Source organism: Carcharhinus amblyrhynchos, chromosome 2, assembly GCF_965287045.1.
Source record: "Carcharhinus amblyrhynchos chromosome 2, sCarAmb.v2.hapA, whole genome shotgun sequence".
NCBI classification, from domain to species: Eukaryota; Metazoa; Chordata; class Chondrichthyes; order Carcharhiniformes; family Carcharhinidae; genus Carcharhinus; species Carcharhinus amblyrhynchos.
Window position 1 is genome coordinate 115,876,947 of NC_137325.1, and position 20,688 is coordinate 115,897,634.

Consider the following 20,688-nt stretch of genomic DNA (forward strand, 5'->3'; position numbering starts at 1 on the left):
AATCCGGCTATAGCGCGCCTTCCCCCTGTTCAGCACCCTCCCGTTTGGCCGGCACTCATCCCTTTCCATTCTTATCCTAAAGTAGACGGACTTGTGGTCACTGTTAGCCACATGTTCACCTACCTCAACCTCAACCACCTGTCCCGGCTCATTACCCAACACTAAATCCAGTATAGCCCCTTCCCTAGTCGGGCTAGTTACATACTGCTCTAGGGACCCTTCCAAAACACATTTTACAAACTCCTCTCCCTCCGTACCCCCAGCTCTAGGCCCCCTCCAATCCACTCCAGGAAGATTAAAGTCACCCACTACAACCACCCTATTCTTCCTGCACCTATCCAAAATGCCTCTGCAAATGGCTTCCTCCACTGACCTCGGGCTGTTGGTTGGCCTACAGTATACCCCTAGCATCGTAATCTCTCCCTTTTTTATTCCTCAACTCCACCCACAGCGACTCAATCCCTAACTCTTCCATATTGTCCTCCCTCTGCACTACTGTGATGTTTCCCTTTACTAACAGTGCCACCCCTCCACCTCTCTTCAACCCTCCTCTGTCACACCTAAAACACTTATACCCAGGAACATTCAGCTGCCAGTCCTGCCCTTCACGTAACCACGTCTCCATTACAGCCACTACATCTAACTTCCTCACAAACATCAAGGCCCTAAGCTCATCCGTTTTTCCTGTGACACTCCTCGCATTGAAACAGACACAGTTCAACCCACCAGTGTCCCTCGGAACCTCCTTCTCCCTGATAATTTTCCTTTCACCCAACAGGCGACGGTGCAGAGGGACCTCGGGGTCCTTGTGCATGAGTCGCAAAAACCCAGCTTGCAGGTGCAGCAGGTGGTCAGGAAGGCGAATGGGATGCTGGCCTTCATAGCGAGGGGGATTGAATATAAAAGTAGGGAGGTCTTGCTGCAGCTATATAGGGCATTGGTGAGGCCGCAGCTGGAGTAGTGTGTGCAGTTTTGGGCGCCTTACTTACGCAAGGATATTTTGGCCTTGGAGGGAGTGCAGAGGAGGTTTACTAGGATGATGCCGGAGTTGAGGGGGTTGAGCTATGAGGAGAGGCTGAATAAACTAGGCTTGTACTTGTTAGAGTTTAGAAGAATGAGGGGAGATCTCATTGAGACGTATAAGATGATGAATGGGATGGATAGGATAGAGGTGGAGAGACTCTTCCCGCTCAGAAAGGACAGTAGGACTAGGGGGCACAGCCTCAAGATAAAGGGGGTGCGGTTTAGAACGGAGTTGAGGAAGAACTTCTTCACTCAAAGGGTGGTGAATCTCTGGAATTCTCTGCCCGTTGAAGTGGTGGAGGCTGCCTTGCTAAATATTTTTAAGACGCGGGTTGATGGGTTTTTGATAAGAGAGGGGATTAAGGGTTATGGGGAGAGGGCGGGAATGTGGAACTGAGCCACGACAGATCAGCCATGATCTTATTGAATGGCAGGGCAGGCTCGAAGGGCCGGATGGCCTACTCCTGCTCCTATTTCTTATGTTCTTACGTTATCCACATCCCCACCCCCCCCTCCCTATTAATCTGGATATATACCTTTTATATAAACCAAGTAAAGAATTGAGGTTGACCCACGCATCAATTTAGCTAAGTTTAAAGCAAAATATACAACTTGCCAGTGCAGAGCATAGATAACTTTCCTGCCACTTCTCCAGTTAGTGCAGTCTTGTGTGTCATGAGTATAGCTTTTGTAAGTACACTGGAATTAATATACTAATGAAAATATGGCACCAGACAAACCTTTAACTTGGCACCTAACTCCACATCAAAGAGATATCTGGGATTTACCAGTCTGATTATGCCTAAGAGTTAATGATGTATAAATTTTGATTGTCGAATTGTTTTACTTCAATCAGTTTGGATTGTATTAGCATTTAAGTAACCAACCTTCCATGAGCTATGGAGTAAATTAATCAAGCTTTCCTTCCCGTTTATCAACTCGGACATCAAAATCATGAACTAACAATCATTCATTAACCTTGCAGTAATAATTAACAACATGGCAACTTGAGATAGGCTTTCTTAACAAAATGAATGAACTTGTGAAGACAGTTCAATTTTGTCAGAGTTAAGTGTTTGCTGGTTGTGCCTTGCTAAATATTTTTAAGACGTGGGTTGATGGGTTTTTGATAAGCGAGGGGATTAAGGGTTATGGGGAGAGGGCGGGAATGTGGAACTGAGACACGACAGATCAGCCATGATCTTATTGAATGGCGGGGCAGACTCGAAGGGCTGGATGGCCTACTCCTGCTCCTATTTCTTATGTTCTTATGTGATTTTGTAGTTTTATAATCTTATGTAGTATTCATTGGTGATATTAATTCCTTAGCTATTAAAGAAGTATTGGCTATAGTAAAGATGATGTGGATATGCCGGCGTTGGACTGGGGTAAACACAGTAAAAAGTCTGACAACACCAGGTTTAAGTCCAACCGATTTATTTGATAGTAAACTCACTAGCTTTCGAGGTTTCCCTCTTCCTCAGGTGAATGGAGAGTTCTGGCCTCAGACAGAGCATATAAAGCACAGACAGTTTACAGATTACTGATTAGAACGCGAATCTTTACACCTAACCTGCTGTTCAAGTCCTAAAGTGGCCGACAATGTGAGTGGAAGGAGCACTGATCACAGGTTAAAGAGATGTGTATTGTCTCCAGACAGTGAATGAACATCGCTCGACAATCACCAGGCAAGACTGTTCCCTTCCTGTTGGCGAACACTTCAGTGGTCATGGGCATTCAGCCTCTGACCTTCGGGTAAGCATTCTCCAAGGCGGCCTTCACGACACACGACAGCGCAGAGTCGCTGAGCAGAGACTGATAGCCAAGTTCCGCACACATGAGGACGGTCTTAACAGGGATCCTGGGTTCATGTCGCACTATCTGTAACCCCCGTGACTTGCCTGGGTTTGCAAAACCTCACTTACTGTACTGTCTGGAGACAATACACATTTCTTTAACCTGTGATCAGTGCTCCTTCCACTCACATTGTCGGCCACTTTAGGACTTGAACAGCAGGTTAGGTGTAAAGATTCGCGTTCTAATCAGTAATCTGTAAACTGTCTGTGCTTTATATGCTCTGTCTGAGGCCAGAACTCTCCATTCACCTGAGGAAGAGGGAAACCTCGAAAGCTAGTGAGTTTACTATCAAATAAATCGGTTGGACTTAAACCTGGTGTTGTCAGACTTTTTATTATATTAAAGACTGCACGCTTGTAATTAACAAGTTTCCAGAACTGAGACCTGCAGTGGATTGTTGTGAGCTCTATAGAGAACATTGCCTTTTAAACAGAAAATCAAACTTCTGGTTATTAGCTGAAAGAGTGATATGTTAAGATTTCACACTTTTATTGCTTAACTGACTGAAAAAAATACTCTTGACAAAACATTATTTTTGTAGGCAACTCACTTTAAACTATAGAAATGACCAATCTTCACTCTCTTGTCACCTAAACCTCTCAATGTTTTTAATAACAGTTCAGGTTGCTCCTTTACTTTTTTACTTTCCCAGCTGGAAAACTCCTATTACCATAACAGTCTTTCACTATGAGAATTGTGCTGTAGATGCCTTTCTTTAGCTCCAAGCTAATGGAATCTTCCAGCCTCCTTTAATTCCCCAACGAACTTTGTCTTCAATTTCAAGTGAGTTTCCCCTGTGTTCTGTGTGGTGAATGTAGAGTCAGAATTTTCTCTGCTTAAGATGGCTGGTTCAATTTCTTGCTCTCTACTTCTCAAGTTGGCTACACACTATACAAGACCAAACTACAACTACTGTTTGTCTGCGAATTGCCTGGAAGCATGTAGCCTGATTTCAGAAATGGTTTCTCTCCCCTCCCTGGCCTTGGGCAACATATTTGTTTTGGACCTAAGTAGGAATGCTGATCAGTTATCTTTGATCACAACTCTCTTTCATCTTAGAAGTAAAGGAATAGTTTATACCCACTGTTTACAACTTAACAGGTATAAAACCTTTCTTGGGCATTGGAAGATTTGGGATCCATTCTTAGTATACTAATTACGTGGCTGACATTGTCTCCAGGCATAAATACCTTGCACATCCATTTCAACAAAACATCTCTCAAGTCGTCTTCAGATCTTGAACAACTATTTATGTTTGTTGTCAGGCAGACTCCACAGGTCTCATGAGCCTTTTCATTGAGCCTACCTTGAAAACTATAGTCCAAAAATATAGTTAACTTTATAAACCAAAAGACAATCCAAAATATAATCTTATAAACCTCACAGTTGTAACAGGGTGAATAGGTTCTTCACCTTCCTCTGTCTTTTTGGATCCCAGAGTTACAACCATCTCTCTATAGAGTCTTGCTTCTGTGATGTCTCTTTTTTGTCTCTTACCTCTACATTCAGATATTTTATATATGCTTTTCCACAGGCAATTAAGATCTCTTATGTTGAGTTGTACAGTAGACAATTTATTTCTTCCACCGCTGTATGTGCAGAACAAGATATTTGACTCTGCTCTGCCCTAGTATCATCATGCTTTAACATATATAAACATTGGGATTGCTCATAACCAATGTTCATATTTGTAAATGTGTAACAGATCATCTTAGTCTGGGATTTATCAGTAATGATGATAACAGTGTGACTGGAAAAGACGGGACATTCAAACATCAAAGTGCACCAGCAAATAAGGTCAGTGCAAAGAAAAATAGTAAAAAGCCAAAATTAAAGGCTCTATATCTGAACGCATGCAGCATTTGTAATAAGACAGACGAAGTGAAAGTAGAAATAAATGTGTGAGATATGATAGCCATTGTAGAGACTAGATTGCAAAGTGACTATGGCTGGAACCTGAATATTCAAGAGTGTAGTAGACATTTTTGGAAGGACAGGAAGAAAGGGAAAGGAGGTGGGGTGACTGTTGCTGAAGAATGAAATCAGCATAGCAATGAGAAATGATCCTGGGTTGGAGAATTAAAATGTGTAGAATCAATTTGAGTGGAGGTGAAAAATAGCCGAGGCAAGAAGTCATTGGTGGGAGTAGTTTATAGGCCTACTGACATTAGCCGCACGGAACAACGGAGGAGAAATCAAGAAATGATGGAAGCTTGTAATAAAGTTACTGCAATAATCATGGGAGATATTAATCTTCATATTGATTGAACAAATCAAATTAGCGAAAGTAGGTGGAGGATGAGTTCAGAAAGTCTATTTGTCAATGTATTAGCATTTGCACCCTTTGGAATTAATACTGTTTCAACTAATGCTTCTACTTTCTCAGAAGACTAAGGAAATTTGGTATGTCCATCACAACTCTCATCATCAGCTTTTACAGATACACCATAGAAAGCATTCTTTCTGGTTATATCACAGCTTGGTATGGCTCCTGCTCTATCCAAGATAGCAATAAACTACAAAGGGTTGTGAACGAAGCTCAGTTCATCACTCAAACCAGCCTCCCACTCAATCACACTGTCTACACTTCTCGTTGCCTGAGAAAAGCAGCCAGCATGCTTAAAGACCCCACGCGTGCCAGACATGCTCTCTTCCACCTTCTGTTGGGAAAAAGTTACAAAAGTCCAAGGACATGCACCAACCGACTCGAGGACAGCTTCTTTCCTGCTGCTATCAGACCTTTGAATGGACCTACCTTGCATTAAGTTGATCTTTTTCTACACCCTAGTTATGACTATAACACTACATTCTGCACTCTCTCCTTTCCTTCTCTACGAATGGTATGCTTCGTATAGTATGCAAGAAGCAATACTTTTCACTGTATACTAATACATGTGACAATAATAAATCAAACCAATTGCATTGTTAAAGATAGCAGATGAACATTAGATTACCCGTACCTGGATGCAACTGGAACAATTGGTGTGAAAGGAACAAGAAAGATTCTGACTTTCTGCTAAACTGTTGACGAATGTATCTGCTCAAGGCAGAAGATAAGCTTAAGACTTATTCTTTCACCACGTAAAATCCGTTGGAATTAACATGGTAGCAGAGGATGTGCATTAAGTCTTGATGATTGGATGCTTTAAAAGAACATTATATTTCTATGATCGGAAGGAAAAGAAACATACTGCTGTTGACCAATTTAAGTTATGGGATGCAAAAGGACAATGCAAAATATCAGGTTTTGATTTTCCACCAATTTTCTCAGTCAAAATCGTACAAACAATGGAAAACTGGAGTTGAGATGTGGACATGATAAAGCCAAAATCGTACCATTACCAACAAAGAGTAAAATTAGGGGCCAAAGTATTTTTGAATGGAAAAACGTGGATAAAAAGAGGGATTTGATCTTCTATTACAGTTTGTGGATAATTTCAACATTAGGCTTTGATAGATTTAAGAAAACACATGGCCAGTCCATGGAGAAATACGTTATGAACTTTGACGGATGGCGTAAGAGATTGAAGAGGTTTGAACTTGACATCCTGCAGTCGGTATTGACATTTAAGTTACTTGATTGTGCGTGCATTCTTAATGTTGATAGACTTTTAGTATTGATGGGAATTCAATCCCAAAGTAAAGAATCTCTTTGAGACCAAATGGTTGCTGTTGTAATGTGTTTTTTTAGGAAGATAAATTATTTCCAGCTATTTTCCTATCAAATATAGGCAACCGTGATGAAGCAAAGGGTGGAGGATTCCATGATGGCCGGGATTTGAGATTGACAAAACATTAAATGCAAATGCCAATACAAAGATGGGGTTATTGAAAGGCAGTCTGAAGATAGCTGTACTTTTAACAGTTCGAAAGGATCTGAGAAGATGACCTCAGATGCTTAAACCTGAGAAATGCACGGGCTGTGGTTAATCAATATTATTTGTGTGATTCCAAGTTTATTACATTATGCATTGCCTACAGCGAAAGAATCAAGTTTTTGAAATAATTCATGAAACTGGTAATTCCAAAGCTGAAAATGACAATAGGGGCTGCCATGAAGAAAGAGATTGTGTTGGCCACTGAGTCTGAATCCAGTGATGTGTATTTGGGTGGCTGATTCATTCAACTGTGCCACTTTAGATAGCGGTTGCACTTCCACAGGGGTAGTCCAGTTTAGTTGATAACTGGAGTCTGTTGCTGAAGTAGATCAGAGCAAGGTCAAAGAATATGAAAACGCTACATGCTTCAGGTTTGGAAATGACAACATGCCAAATTCTTCCAAAAGGATGGTCCTCTCTAGCAGTGTAATTGGGATCAGCTTTTTCATCAGTACAATTGTGGTTTCTAGCGAAATGTCTGTGTTGTTAAGCAGATCTTTGGTGAAAAAAGCACAGATGCCAGTAAACAGGAAAAATGGCAGAACAATCGTGTTTGGGGAGATTGTCAATGTACATTTACTAGGTCAGGGCATTACTGCCTGCCGTTAAGGAAACTAGAAATTTATTGACAAAGAATTCAAAACGCCTTGTTAGCTCCTGGGAATAAGAATTTGGTGAACAAAAAGAAGATTATTTGGAAATTGTATAGATAGTTTGCACATCCAGCACCACAATGAGATGCTGAAGTGCTTGATAAAGAATACAACAACCTTACTGAGCAAGTTACAATTCGGTGTGAAATTTGTATAAGATATCAAGACCACATCCTGTTGTGAGCTTGCCACGAGCCAGGGAATTTAACAATGCAGTGCCAGTGGACTTAAAAAAAGGAAAGAGATGGGTTTTTTTTGGTACACCGTATAGATATGGCAACCAGATTTATTCACTATCAGGTGGTAAGGACAAACTAACCATTGTCCATAAGAGCCATGGAGAAATGGCTAGGAACAGGATTAGGAACATGTACAAAATTTCTGACAGGATAGCACAGTGGTTAGCACTGCTGACTCACAGTGCTAGGGACCCTGGTTCGATTCCTGGCTTGGGTCACTGTCTGTGTGGAGTTTGCACATTCTCCCCATGTCTGTGTGGGTTTCCCCTGGGTGCTCCGGTTTCCTCCCACAGTCCAAGGAAATGCAGGTTAGGTTGATTGGCCATGCTAAATTGCCCCTAGGGTCAGGGGGATTAGCTAGGATAAATATGTGGGGTTACAGGGATGGGACCTGGGTGGGATTGTGGTCGGTGCAGACTCGGTGGGCTGAATGGCCTCCTTCTGCACTACAGGGATTCTATAATGGTAGGGAATTTGCCAATGAAGACTTTTGTTTCATGAAAAATTGAATATCATAATTATACACGCTGCAGCTGAGAGCTTGCTTTGTAAACGTGTGAGAGAAACCATGCAATGGTAGGTGACATATTACATAAAATATTGGCTGATCAACCAGATTATAAATTATAAATGGGACTGGTGTGGATGGCATATGAAAGAACACTTAGCAAATGGTTGAGGGTTATAGTCCATATCAGTTTGTGTGATGGAAAAATCCAAAATTACCGTCAGTCATATCAGATGCTTCCCCCTGCTCGAGCAAGGAATAGCATTAGCTCTATTTTTCTGCTCATTTGAATGTTTGGCATGCAAGGAGCAAGGCTTCCATTAAAACTAAGTCTTATGGCACCTCAGACAGTTTAGACCAGGGGACCTGTTGTGTTACAAAAGGGAAGAACTGAAAGACTGGAAAGGTCCTGGTAAAGTGACAGGCAATGAGGGAAAAGCAGTAATTGTACAATGTAGGATTTAAGGGTTAGAGTTCATTCTTCAAGGTTAGTTGGCACTTAGTAGATTTGGAACAAGACATAGAGAGTGAAGAGGCATGTATACTTCACATGCATACATATTGGGCAATTATGTGGAGCTGACTGGCAATAGAGAGTTGTTTGATGATGAACAAGGTAAAGCTGAAGTGCAGAATAAGGTATTTTATTCAAAAGAATAACTACTGAAAATAGGAATGAAGATAACACGCGTATTAGAAGGGGCCAGTGTGTGGAGGAATGTCACCATGAATGGAAGAGCAGGAGAGGCCAGCGGTAAATATGAACATTGGTTAAATGTGCAGGATGAAGGTCAGAAAATAAGATCCGTGGATTATATAAATGAGGTACAGGTGTAGGAGGCCAGAAAGTACAGTGCAAGTTCCAATACTGAACTGGAAAGGAGTCATGATCCCAGGAAAAGATCATGGCTTTGCAACCAGGACTCTGATTACAGAACATGCAACAGCGGTCCAGAAAGACAAAAGAGAGTGTGCTTGACAAGAAAGGGAATTTCAGAACAAACTAGGAATGTCACTAGAAGTAGAAACCCTCATGAATGAGATGCTTGAGTAGTTGCCAATAAATTGGAAGATAAACTGATAAAGGAAGCAAAACAAAAAGAGTTGGAAAGAGGTTGGAGCATATACCAAAATACCAGATGGAACAGCCAGGTTTGACACACACAGGTGGATATGCACAGAAAATATGCTACTTTTGTCAGCACATACGATGTTAAAGCTAGACTAGGTTGGGGGTTTTGAGGAAAACCTTGGGAATCAAGATATCAGGGTGGACTCCCCTACTGCAGGGAAAGTGAGCTTGCCGATGTTTTAGGCCATTTTAGCAGCCAACTCCTGGGAGTGCAATTTGATACACATAAAAGCTGTGTTTTTACAAGGTGAGAAATTTCAAAGAGAAGAATTTTTAAAACCATCTAATGAAACCTGTGATATAGAAGAAAACTTGTGGAATTTAAACAAGTATTTTTATGGATTGAATGATACATAAAGAATATGGTATTTTTACATCAGGTGAATCCAGGAATTTCCTAGGTAAGAATGATCAGAAAAATGTGATTGAATTTCACATTCTGTTTGACATGAGAAATTTGTGCCTGAAACTAATGTCTTAAACTTAAAGCAGTTACAAGGTGTGGAGTCAGAGTTGGTTAAAATTGCATAGGAAAATAAGTTAAAAGATAAGATGGGAGGAAAGCAATGGAAGATATTGAAGCAAATATTTCATAACTCTCAACAAAGATATATTCCTTTGAGACCAACTTCAGAAGAAAGATGCACTACACTAAGAATGGTAGCAAGCTTAAAAAAAAGTCCAAAAATGCAAAAAGTTAGTAGTAGCCCAAAAGATTGGGAAAATTTTAGGAACCAGCAAAGGGCAACTAACAAAATAATAATAAAGGAGAAATGTGAATGAGAGAAAGCAAGAAATATGAAAAAAACACAGTAAAAGTTTTTGCAAGTGTATCAAAAGGAAGAATGTAGCTAAAGTAAGCGTTGGTCCCTTGTTGAGACTGGAGTATTAATAATGGGAAACAAGGAAATGATAAGGCTGGTGGGGGAGGGGGGGTGGTGGCAGGGAATGCTGTTGTGGTGAAAAGTTAAGAGCATATTTCTATTGGGCTGCTAGCAGCAGTGCCCAGGAGACCAATGCTCTGTTACAGATGACTCCTGCGCAATTTCAGTGGGGTTGGCAAACATGTCTGAAGAATCTTTGAGTCTTTCCAAAGAGGTAACCAAGAGGATGGATGATGGTAGGGAAGTAGGTGTTGTTTATGTGGACTTTAGCAAGGCCTTTGATAAGGTCCCACATGGTAGACTAGTCTGGAAAGTTAGGTTGCATGGGATCCAGGGAGATAAGTGTGGCAGGTTCAATAATGCTATTTAAAAAGCATTCGGAAAAGCACATGGCTGGGAAAGAATTAGAGGGAGTTGGGCCAAATGCAGGCAGTTGGGACTAGCTGGGAGGGCACCATGGTTGGCATGGACCGATTGGGCCAAAGGGCAGTTTCTGTCTTGTATTGCTCTATAACTCTGAAGTTCACTGATTTCACCCACATTATACACAACTTCAAAAGGAATCAAGGAAGTAAAGCAGACATACACTGCTTTACCCTTTGACTTGATGTGCATGTTAGTCAAAGTACGCGTAAAGGTTAAAGTACAGATGTGATTACTATATGCATGAGCATTGAGTTCATTTGCCCAATGATGATCTCTGTTTCTCATTTTGAAATTTGCTAATCAACATTGCATTAGCCACATCTAGATTCCCAATTAGCCATATGAGGCAGATGTATTGGGCCATGCTGGTAAAGATCAATACCTGAACCGATCTATTGGGAATCTAAAATTGCTGGATTTTCATTCACTAGTTTGTAACAGCTAATCTACCAATTAGGCAGAGCCCCTGCTGACTATTCTGCTGTCTTGTCTGATGTAATATTTTGCAGAAGGTCTGTTGATACTGTTATAGTGACTTTACATTTGCAATATGACTTGCAGCTGTTTTTTTTTAAAGAATCAGCTAAAATCTAATTAAGTGAAAATATAGGACTAATTAAATGTTTGAAATGTCTTATTAAATAGGTTCATTTCAACCATCAAATGAGCTGATGCTGAAATTCTACAGTTACTACAAGCAAGCAACCTTGGGGCCCTGCAACACCCCCAGGCCTGGCTTCTGGGATCCTATTGGCAAATACAAATGGTGATGATATTTATTTTATAATTACTGAATTTATTAAATGTGTAGAATTGCCTTGCTGTCATTTACATTCTGCTTGCTAATCTGAAGTTGGTTACTTTTTACATGAATTACCTGCGCAATTACAATATCAGTCATTGCAAAATTGAACCCATACAGCTTAACAGAAGAACAACAATACTACGACTGCAAAAATCAGCTTCTAGGACTCCAAAACTTGGTAATGTTTGTACAAGTTTGTTTCTTTCTCAAACTTTGACTTTTGCACTGATTATTTTTCTTAAAGCAAGAGTTATAGCCTGCAGAGAAGAAAGATTTGTTACAGGATTTTATGACCATGCCTGACTAGTTTGGTACTGTGAGCTAGTTGAGCTACAATTTAAGTTGAGACCTCTGTGGTTTGGAACCTATTCAGCCATTGGAGACCCATTAGTCATGCTTAAATTAGATATTTGAGATGGAGATTAATTTTCACCGTGTTTACTTTAATGTAGTCTTTTGCCATACAAAGGGGCATAACCTGAAAATTTAGGACTAGGGCGGCCAGGGATGATTGTTTTCTTCTTTCTTTGATCCACACATGCAACACCAGTTGTGGCTTGGTCAATTGAAAATTTATAAACTGAGATTCATAGTATTTTGTTGGGCACAGGATATAGAACCAAGATGGGTAATTAGTTAGATACAGGTTAGCCATGATCTAACTGAATGGTGGAATAGACTTGAGCAACTGAATGGCTTACTCCTGATCCTGTGTTTTTTCCTTAATTGTTACAGCAGAAACATTCATTTTATTAAGCACAGAAATAAAGTTATAAATGCTTCTATTTACAATAACTGCTATTGGAAATTGTTACAGAGAGTTAGCTCCTGAGTGGTGGTTGATTTGATAATATATTTCAATTCAGTGCTATGTCCACTAGACCCAATTTTATGCCTTTAAATACTCTAAATATTCCTAATGTGAATTACTTCTTTAAACTTTGTATAAGGCATTGGTTAAGTATACTAGCAGCCACAAACAGGGTCTCTGCTAGTGTGAAAATAATTGCTGCCTTTCTTGGGCATGTTTGAGATTTCATCTAACCGAACTTGCTCTGACTTCATCTTCATTTTGAGTATATAAAATTCTCAGAGTTTTGTACAATTATTAATGTAGAATGCAAATTATAGTATGAGTGCTGTATGTTTTAAGTGATGAAAATCAATTTCTTGGACAAAGTATTTTACTTGTGAACTAAATGGAATACATATTGAAATCATTAAAGAGTATAGATGTTTAATATTGTAAAAGTTTAAATCAATTCTTTTTCAAATTTATAATACAAACTTTTTCCAAGATTTTCAGGTTTTTCAGCTATGCCATGGACACTGCCTCGTATAAGCTGCATCTTTGGTGCATTTTCAAGAAAATAAGACATGGAAGCAGGAGTTGGCTACTTAGCCCATCAAGCCTGCTTTGCTGTTCAGTTTAGTCATAGCTGATCTGGCAAGTTTGTGCAAATTGGTTATATAATAAAGTTGACTATAATTCAAAAGTAATTCATTAGCAGTAAAGTGCTTTCTGATATTTCCTGAAGACATTGAAGTTCCCATTTAAATGCAATTTTTTTTTGCAAGTCGAAGATTCTGTCTTTCTATTATTACCACATATTTGCACATTTAGCAAAGCTGCTCTGTGGTAATCAGGTGAGGGAGCACCGATTCTTTGCCCCTTCTCCTGCAGTTCAGGACATATTAAAGCTATCCTGCCTGGATCAACTAGCTGAGCACAGATCAAAGCCATTTAGACAGCTACAATATTATGTAATATTCATGCTCCTTTGTGAATACATCAAGTAACTAATTTATTAAATTACTGACCACAATTATATTCCAATGTGTACATATTGTACTGTTGCTAAGTAGCTATTAATTAAATGTTTTGATTTGATAGTATTTCAGTTTGTAGCTTTAATGCCGCAAAGTTCATGTGAAAACAATTGAAAATCTAACTTTAAGGCATAATATTGAATTTTAGAATACAGATTAATCTGTCTGGAAAAGGTATTTCTACAACTGCCTGCTAGAATTGTTTTTTTAATATATAAAAGGTGGTGAGTTTTAAGCTTAAAACAAGAAGGTTAAAGAACATTCACCTACCGCATCAAGAGTACTACAAGTAGATGCTAAGAAAAGAGCAGACAGCTCCGAAGCAAATCCTTTTTATGTGTACGAATTGGTCCATTTTTCAAATGAACCATTGTAACAATCTCTGGATCACTTTGATGGCAATTTTTGGTAAATTATTGATTGTTTATCTCTGGCCATAGCTGAGTTAAGATTGTGTAATCTAAGATGCAGCACACTTGTATAGTGGCACCTAATCTGCAATAACATGCTCATCAATACTTTTGGTTCTGCCAGGGGCATTCAGCTCCAGATCTTTCTTATAAGCTTGGTCTAACCATGGATTAAAGAGCTGAATTCCAAAGATAAGGTTAGAGGTAGCCCTTGACTTGAATGCAGCATGTTACAACAAGTGGCATCAAGGAGCCTTGATAAAACTGAAATCATGGGAAACTAGCCGAGAAATTAACACTGGTTGGAGTCACATCTAGCTTGAAGGAAGATGCTCATGGTTGTTGGAGGTCAAATGTCTCAGCCCCAGGAACCCATTGCAAGAGTAGTGTTCTATGTCTAGCCATCGTCAGTTGCTTCACTAATGATCTTTCCTCCGTCATAAGGCCACAAATAGGAATAGTAACTTACAGAATCTGAAGCAGTGAAATCTGGACAACATTCAAGCTAGAACTGATGAGTGACAATTAGCATTCACACCAAACAAGTGCTGGTCAGTGACCATTTTCAACAAGAAGTAATCTAACTATCCTTTTTCCCTGTCATTCAATTATACTGTCCTCACTCTATTCCCCTACCCTAAGGGTTACCATTGAACAAAATCTGAACTGGAACAGCCATTGAAACTGTTGTTACAAAAGCTAGGGACAAAAACGAAGTCCTTGCAAGATGCAGCTGGCCTGATAACTCGGTTTCTCTCTCTACAGATGCTAACGTGACTCTTGTCATATACTGCGCTGATGTTGCCAGGCCTGCTGAGTCTTTCCAGCATTTTTGTTTTCATTTCACATTTCCAGCATCTGAATATTTTGCTTTTGTTTCAGTAGCTAAGAATTCTGTGGCAGAAGTTTTTTTTTAAAGTTTATTTATTAGTCACCGGTAGGCTTACATAGTAACTTCATTGCAGTGTCAATGAAAATCCCCTACAAGTATCTCATCTGACTCTGCAAAGCCTGTCCATCATCTACAAGTCACAAATCAGGAATGTGATACAATACTCTCACATGGATGAGTGCAGTTCCAACAACACTGAAGAATCTTGAGACGATCAATGGCAAAGCAGCCTGCTTGAGTAGCACTCAATCCACCATGTTACTCTTTTCACTGGATACTAATACATGTGACAATAAATCAGATCAAATTATTCACTTTCTCTGCCACTACACACAGTGACAGTGTGCATTATATGCAAGATCCACTGCAACAACTCGCCAAGTTTCCTTTGACAGCATCTTACAAACCCATGACTTCTGTTACTTTAAAAGGACAAGGATGGCAGATGCGTGATCCTCTCCAAGCCACACATCGTCCCATGATAGATCTATATCATTCTTTCTTCACTGTAACAGGACTTCTCCTCTTATCAGTATTGTGGGTATATCTACACCCTATAAGTTGCAGTGGTTCAAGAATTCAGCTCACTGATTAATTCACCTTGAGAAGTTATGTGGGCAACAAATGCTAGCCTTGGCAGCTAGCCTCATAGCCCAGTTGGAATGAATATATGAAATATATGAGAATTGAGGCTTTTATCCAACCAATTGGACTTGATGATAAAAATTAAAGGACAGTGTGATGGTGCACTATGCTACCCAGTCCCAATTTTAGAACATGGATAAAAATTTTAAAACAGAATGCTGGAAATCCTCAGCAGGTCTAGTAGCATCTGTGAAGAAACAGTTACTGTCCCAGGTCAGTAACTTTTTATCAGTTCCGCTTGCTGTCTTATTGTGAAGCATGTAAACTGTGGTTTAATCAACGTGAACCACTGAACCTATTTTAAACAATGAGCTCAACTTCCTGTTATCCATCAGCCATTGCCATTTATTTGTGTGCTGTGGCTTATGTCCTGCATTAGGAATGACATACATCATAACTTAAAAGTCAAATGTATTTTGAGTTGCATTTTTTAAATAAATTGGTTAATAAGCTACACTTGCTGATCATAAATATCAGCCATGGCATTTCACTGATGTTAGCTGGACAATATGGGGAGGCATTTCTTTCTAATTATAGGCATGAAGTTCTCCTCATTGATTAGTGCTTGAAGATTCATACCAGTTTGCTTTTGCAGAGAATTGTGTGGAATCTACATTTCTATAACCCAAGCACATTGCTGTTCAGAAGATAAATTTCCACCAAATTTTCAGAGAGAGCTGTATTGTCTGACTGTATGTTCTTGAATGCTGTGTTCATTTATTGTTTATGTTGTAATGTTTCCTGATGATTTCCATGTATTCATTTTAGTAAGATTGGCCTTTGCTTTTGTAGGGAACAGCAAAGCTGGGCCTTGAAACTGTTAATAAGTTTAATAATTTATTATTTTATCTTTGTTTGCTGAGCTTTATCCAAGACAGTTGAAATAAACACATTGGCTTTGCCTTTATTTTCTAGGTTTAGCACAATTTACTGAACAGTCTCTGCAATCATTTTTCTTCTGTTCTTGAAACATTTCACCCTTTTGGTTTAAGCTTGCAGTTCTTCATTTCCCTGATTGAATTGTCTTTCTCCGTATCTAAAATCTATCATACTTTTTTAATAGAAGTATTAAATGTCCTTTCCCATAGTAAATTTGACCAATTCACCATTCACTTCCTGTGCAATAAAACATCCAGCACTAGAGTTTTCTGACTCTTTTGTTTAGCCAGAAAAAGTGAAGAAGCACTCATGCGTCAAAATAAAATTAGAAAGGGGAAATTGCAGTTTCACAAACAGGTCAAAACCAACAGAATGGTCACTGTTTTCAAAATTAATCATGGTTAACTGTAATTAGCTTGAGAGTTGTCATGGTTTTCGGTTTATTTTTGTTGTAAGCTTTGAAAAATATTTATGACCGTGAATACTTAACAAAAATTGGCTTGAAGCTATTGACCCCTATTTCCCAATTCAGTCAGACTCTGTGCCACTTGATGAAAAGATCCTAATTGTTGATTAATCGTTTCCTCTTTGCAATGCATTGGAAATTGGTAAATTTTATCTAACTCCAGAGCAATGAAAGAAAGAAAGGACATGCGTTCATACAGCTCCTTTCACAGCCTCGCCCCTTTCACAACCTCAGGCCATCAAAGAAAGAAATGCTGTGAAAGTTTAGTCACTGTTACAGGAAACCCAACAGTTACTTTGCAAACAAGGTCTCCCAAACAGCAATGAGATAATGACCAGATAACCTGTTTCGTTTTGGTGATATTTGTTGTGGGATACATATTGGCCATAATGAGTGATCAAATGATGTTATTCACTATCATAAGAACATAAGAAATAGGAGCAGGAGTAGGCCATCTAGCCCTTCGAGCCTGCCCTGCCATTCAGTAAGATCATGGTTGATCTGAAGTGGATCAGTTCCACTTTCCTGCTTTCACCCCATAACCCTTAATTCCCCTGTCTATCAAAAACCTATCTACCCGTGACTTAAATATATTTAGCAAGGTAGCCTCCATCACTTCAACGGGCAGAGCATTCCAGAGATTCACCACCCTTTGAGTGAAGTTCCTCCTCAACTCCGATCTAAACCGCCACCCACCCCCCCCATCTTGAGGCTGTGCCCTCTAGTCCTGCTATTCTTTCTAAGCGGGAAGAATCTCTCTACCTCTACCCTATCCATCCCCTTCATTATCTTATACGTCTCTATAAGATCCCCCCTCATCCTTCTAAAGTCTGACAAGTACAGACCCAGTCTCTCTTCATAGTCCAACCCCCTCATCTCCAGTATCAGTCTAGTGAACCTCCTCTGCACGCCATCCAAGGCCAACATATCCTTCTGCAAGTGCGGTGACCAAAACTGCACACACTACTCCAGCTGCGGCCTCACCAGTACCCTGTACAGTTGCAGCAAGACCTCCCTACTTTTATATTCTATCCCCCTCGCTATAAAGGTGAACATTCCATTCACCTTCTTGATCACCTGCAGACTGGGTTTTTGCGACTCGTGCACAAGGACCCCCAGGTCCCTCTGCACCATAGCACGCTGCAGCTTTTCACCTTTTAAATAATAATCCCCCCTCCTATTATTTCTGCCAAAGTGGATAACCTCACACTTGCTAACATTATACTCCATCTGCCAGGTCCTCGCCCACTCGCTCAGTCTATCCAGATCTCTCTGCAGACTTTCCACACCCTCCACGCAATTTTCTTTTCCACTCATCTTCATGTCATCAGCAAATTTCGTTACCCTACACTCAGCCCCCTTCTCCAGATCATCTATATAAATGGTAAATATTTGAGGCCCCAGCACCAATCCCTGCGGCACTCCACTAGTTACCAACCGCCAATCAGAATAGCATCCACTGATACCAACTCTCTGCTTCTTATTAGACAACCAATCCTCTATCCACGCTAACACCTTGCCCCCAACTCCGTGCACCTTAACCTCTGTAGCAACCTTTTATGAGGCACCTTATCGAATGCCTTTTGGAATTCTAAAAACACCACATCCACTGGTTCCCCTCTGTCTACCGCACTAGTTGCACCCTCATAGAAATCCAATAAATTTGTCAAACACGACTTCCCCTTGACAAATCCATGCTGCGTCTGCTCGATCAAACCATTCTCTTCTAGGTGCCTCGCTATTTCTTCTTTGATGACGGATTCTAGCATTTTTCCAACTACAGATGTTAAACTAACCGGCCTTTAATTCTCTGCCTTTTGCCTGCTACCTTTTTTAAACAGCGGCGTAACATTAGCCGTTTTCCAATCTTCCGGCACTTCCCCGGAGTCCAGCGAATTTTGATAAATAATTACTAAGGCATCTGCTATCACCTCTGCCATTTCTTTCAGAACCTGGGATGCATTCCATCCGGTCCTGGGGAGTTGTCCACCTTCAGTCCCGTTAGTCTATCAAGCACTACCTCTCTAGTGACAGTAATTGCATTTAGGCCCTCAACTCCTACCATCCTTCTATCTTTAATATCTGGCAAACTATTCGTGTCCTCCTCCGTGAAGACTGAGGCAAAAAACTTATTTAAAGCCCCAGCTATTTCCTCATCGCCCACTGCTAAATCCCCCCTCTCATCCTCCAAGGTTCCAACATTCACTCTAGCCAGCCTCCTCCTCTTTATATATTTGTAAAAACTTTTACTGTCTTTTTTTATATTTAGAGCTAGTTTAGCTTCATAGTCTATCTTTCCTTTCTTTATCACCTTCTTAGTCATTATTTGTTGATTTTTAAATCTTTCCCAATCTTCTAATCGCCCACTACTTTTAGCCACTCTGAACATATCAGCTTTTAATTTAATACTCTCCTTTATTTCCTTCGATAACCACACTGGTTATCCCTTCTCCTAATTCCTCCTTTACCATCAGAATATATTTCTGCTGAGTACCGAAAAAGATCTCCTTAAAAATCCTCCACTGTTCCTCAGCCATCCTACCAACAAATCTGTGCCCCCAATCAACATTCGCCAATTCCACTCTCATCCTATCATACTCCCGTCTGTTCAAACAGAGGACACAGGTTCAGGACCCTACTCCATCTGCATCAAAAATTCAACCATGATCACTCGCCCCAAGAGGATCCCTCTCAAGAAGATCCCTAATTCTACCTGCATCGTTACACAACACCAGATTTAAGATAGCTCGCTCCCTCATAGGTTCCGTCACATATCGTTCAAGGAAACTATCCTAACAGCATTCCAAGAACTCTTCCTCAAGCCCACCGCGTCCGACTTGAGTCATCCAATCAATATGCAGATTAAAATCTCCCATAATTACCGCCGTTCCTTTTCTGCACGCATCACTTATTTGCTTGTTTATAGCCCGCCCCACCTCCAAGTTATTATTTAGGGGCCTATACACCACACCCACCAGCATCTTCCTCCCCTTACTATTCCTTATCTCCACCCACAACGATTCCACGTTTTGCTCTTTGGAGCCTATATCTTCCCTTACTACCACCCTGATATTATCCTTAATTAACAGAGCTACCCCACCCCTTTTTCCTCCCGTCTATCTTTCCTAAACACTTGATACCCCTGGACATTCAGCTCCCAGTCCCTGTCACCTGTCATCCTGGAATGCAAAGATAACCTTGGCTTTCTTCTACTGCAAACTGTGTTCTTCCCTTCATTTGTGGCCTCCATCTTCACTGTCAACGATACGTGTGAGGAGCTCGTGGACTGTGTCATGTAAAATTTGAAATCATCCAATTAGCTGCTTCTGCCACATCCTTGCTCCCAGACGCTCACTTGGTCAAACTTCCTTTAAAGTTTCCTCTTGCCGCAGCCCCCTCTTTCTCTCATTTCTCTCTTCTTCCTTGTGTCTGCTCCAAGCTCATCTTGTCATGAGACCAAATTTCTACTCCCTGGAGCTCAGTCCCATTAAACTTCCAGCTGGCAATGTGGAAATTTGCCCGGGTATATCCCTTCCAGAAAAAGGAGGACAGATCCAATTTGGCCAATTACCTCCCCATTGGTCTACTCAATCATTGGCAAGGTAACATAAAAACTGATAAAGCTCTGGGGCCTGATGGCATTTATCCCAGGCTGCTTAGGGAGGTGAAAGATGAAATTGCTGGGCCTCTGACGCAAATCTTTGTCTCTTCTTTGGACACAGGTGAGGTCCCAGAGGACTGGAGGATAGCTAATGTGGTACTGCTGTTTAAAAAGGGTAGTAGGGATAACCCTGGTAATTATAGGCTGGTGAGTTTGACATTGGTGGTAGGAAAATTGTTGGAGAAAATTGTTAGGGATAGGATGTATAAGTATTTGGAGCATTGCGATCTGATTAGGGATACGCAACATGGGGAGGTTCAGGGGAGGTCTTGCCTTACGAATCTGGTAGAATTTTTTGAGGAGGTGACAAAAATGGTTGACGATGGGCGAGCTGTTGATGTCATCTATATGGATTTCAGTAAGGCGTTTGACAAAGTCCCTCATGGTAGGCTGGTAGAAAAGGTTAAGGCACATGGGATACAGGGACAGGTATCTAGATGGATTGCAAACTGGCTAGGAGACAGAGAATAGTAGTGGAAGGGTCCTTTTCGAGCTGGATG

General features: G+C 40.4%; 1 protein-coding gene across 2 annotated transcripts in view; it reads left to right on the forward strand.

Annotated features, from left to right (window-relative positions):
* The window catches only part of acbd5a (acyl-CoA binding domain containing 5a), a 119,916-nt gene that overhangs the window by 12,391 nt on the left and 86,837 nt on the right, over window positions 1–20,688 (forward strand). For both annotated transcript variants that reach the window (XM_080211618.1, XM_080211627.1), the window contains exon 2: window positions 11,246–11,366. In XM_080211618.1, the coding sequence (XP_080067744.1) occupies window positions 11,246–11,366 (121 nt within the window). The remainder of the gene's footprint in view (window positions 1–11,245; window positions 11,367–20,688) is intronic.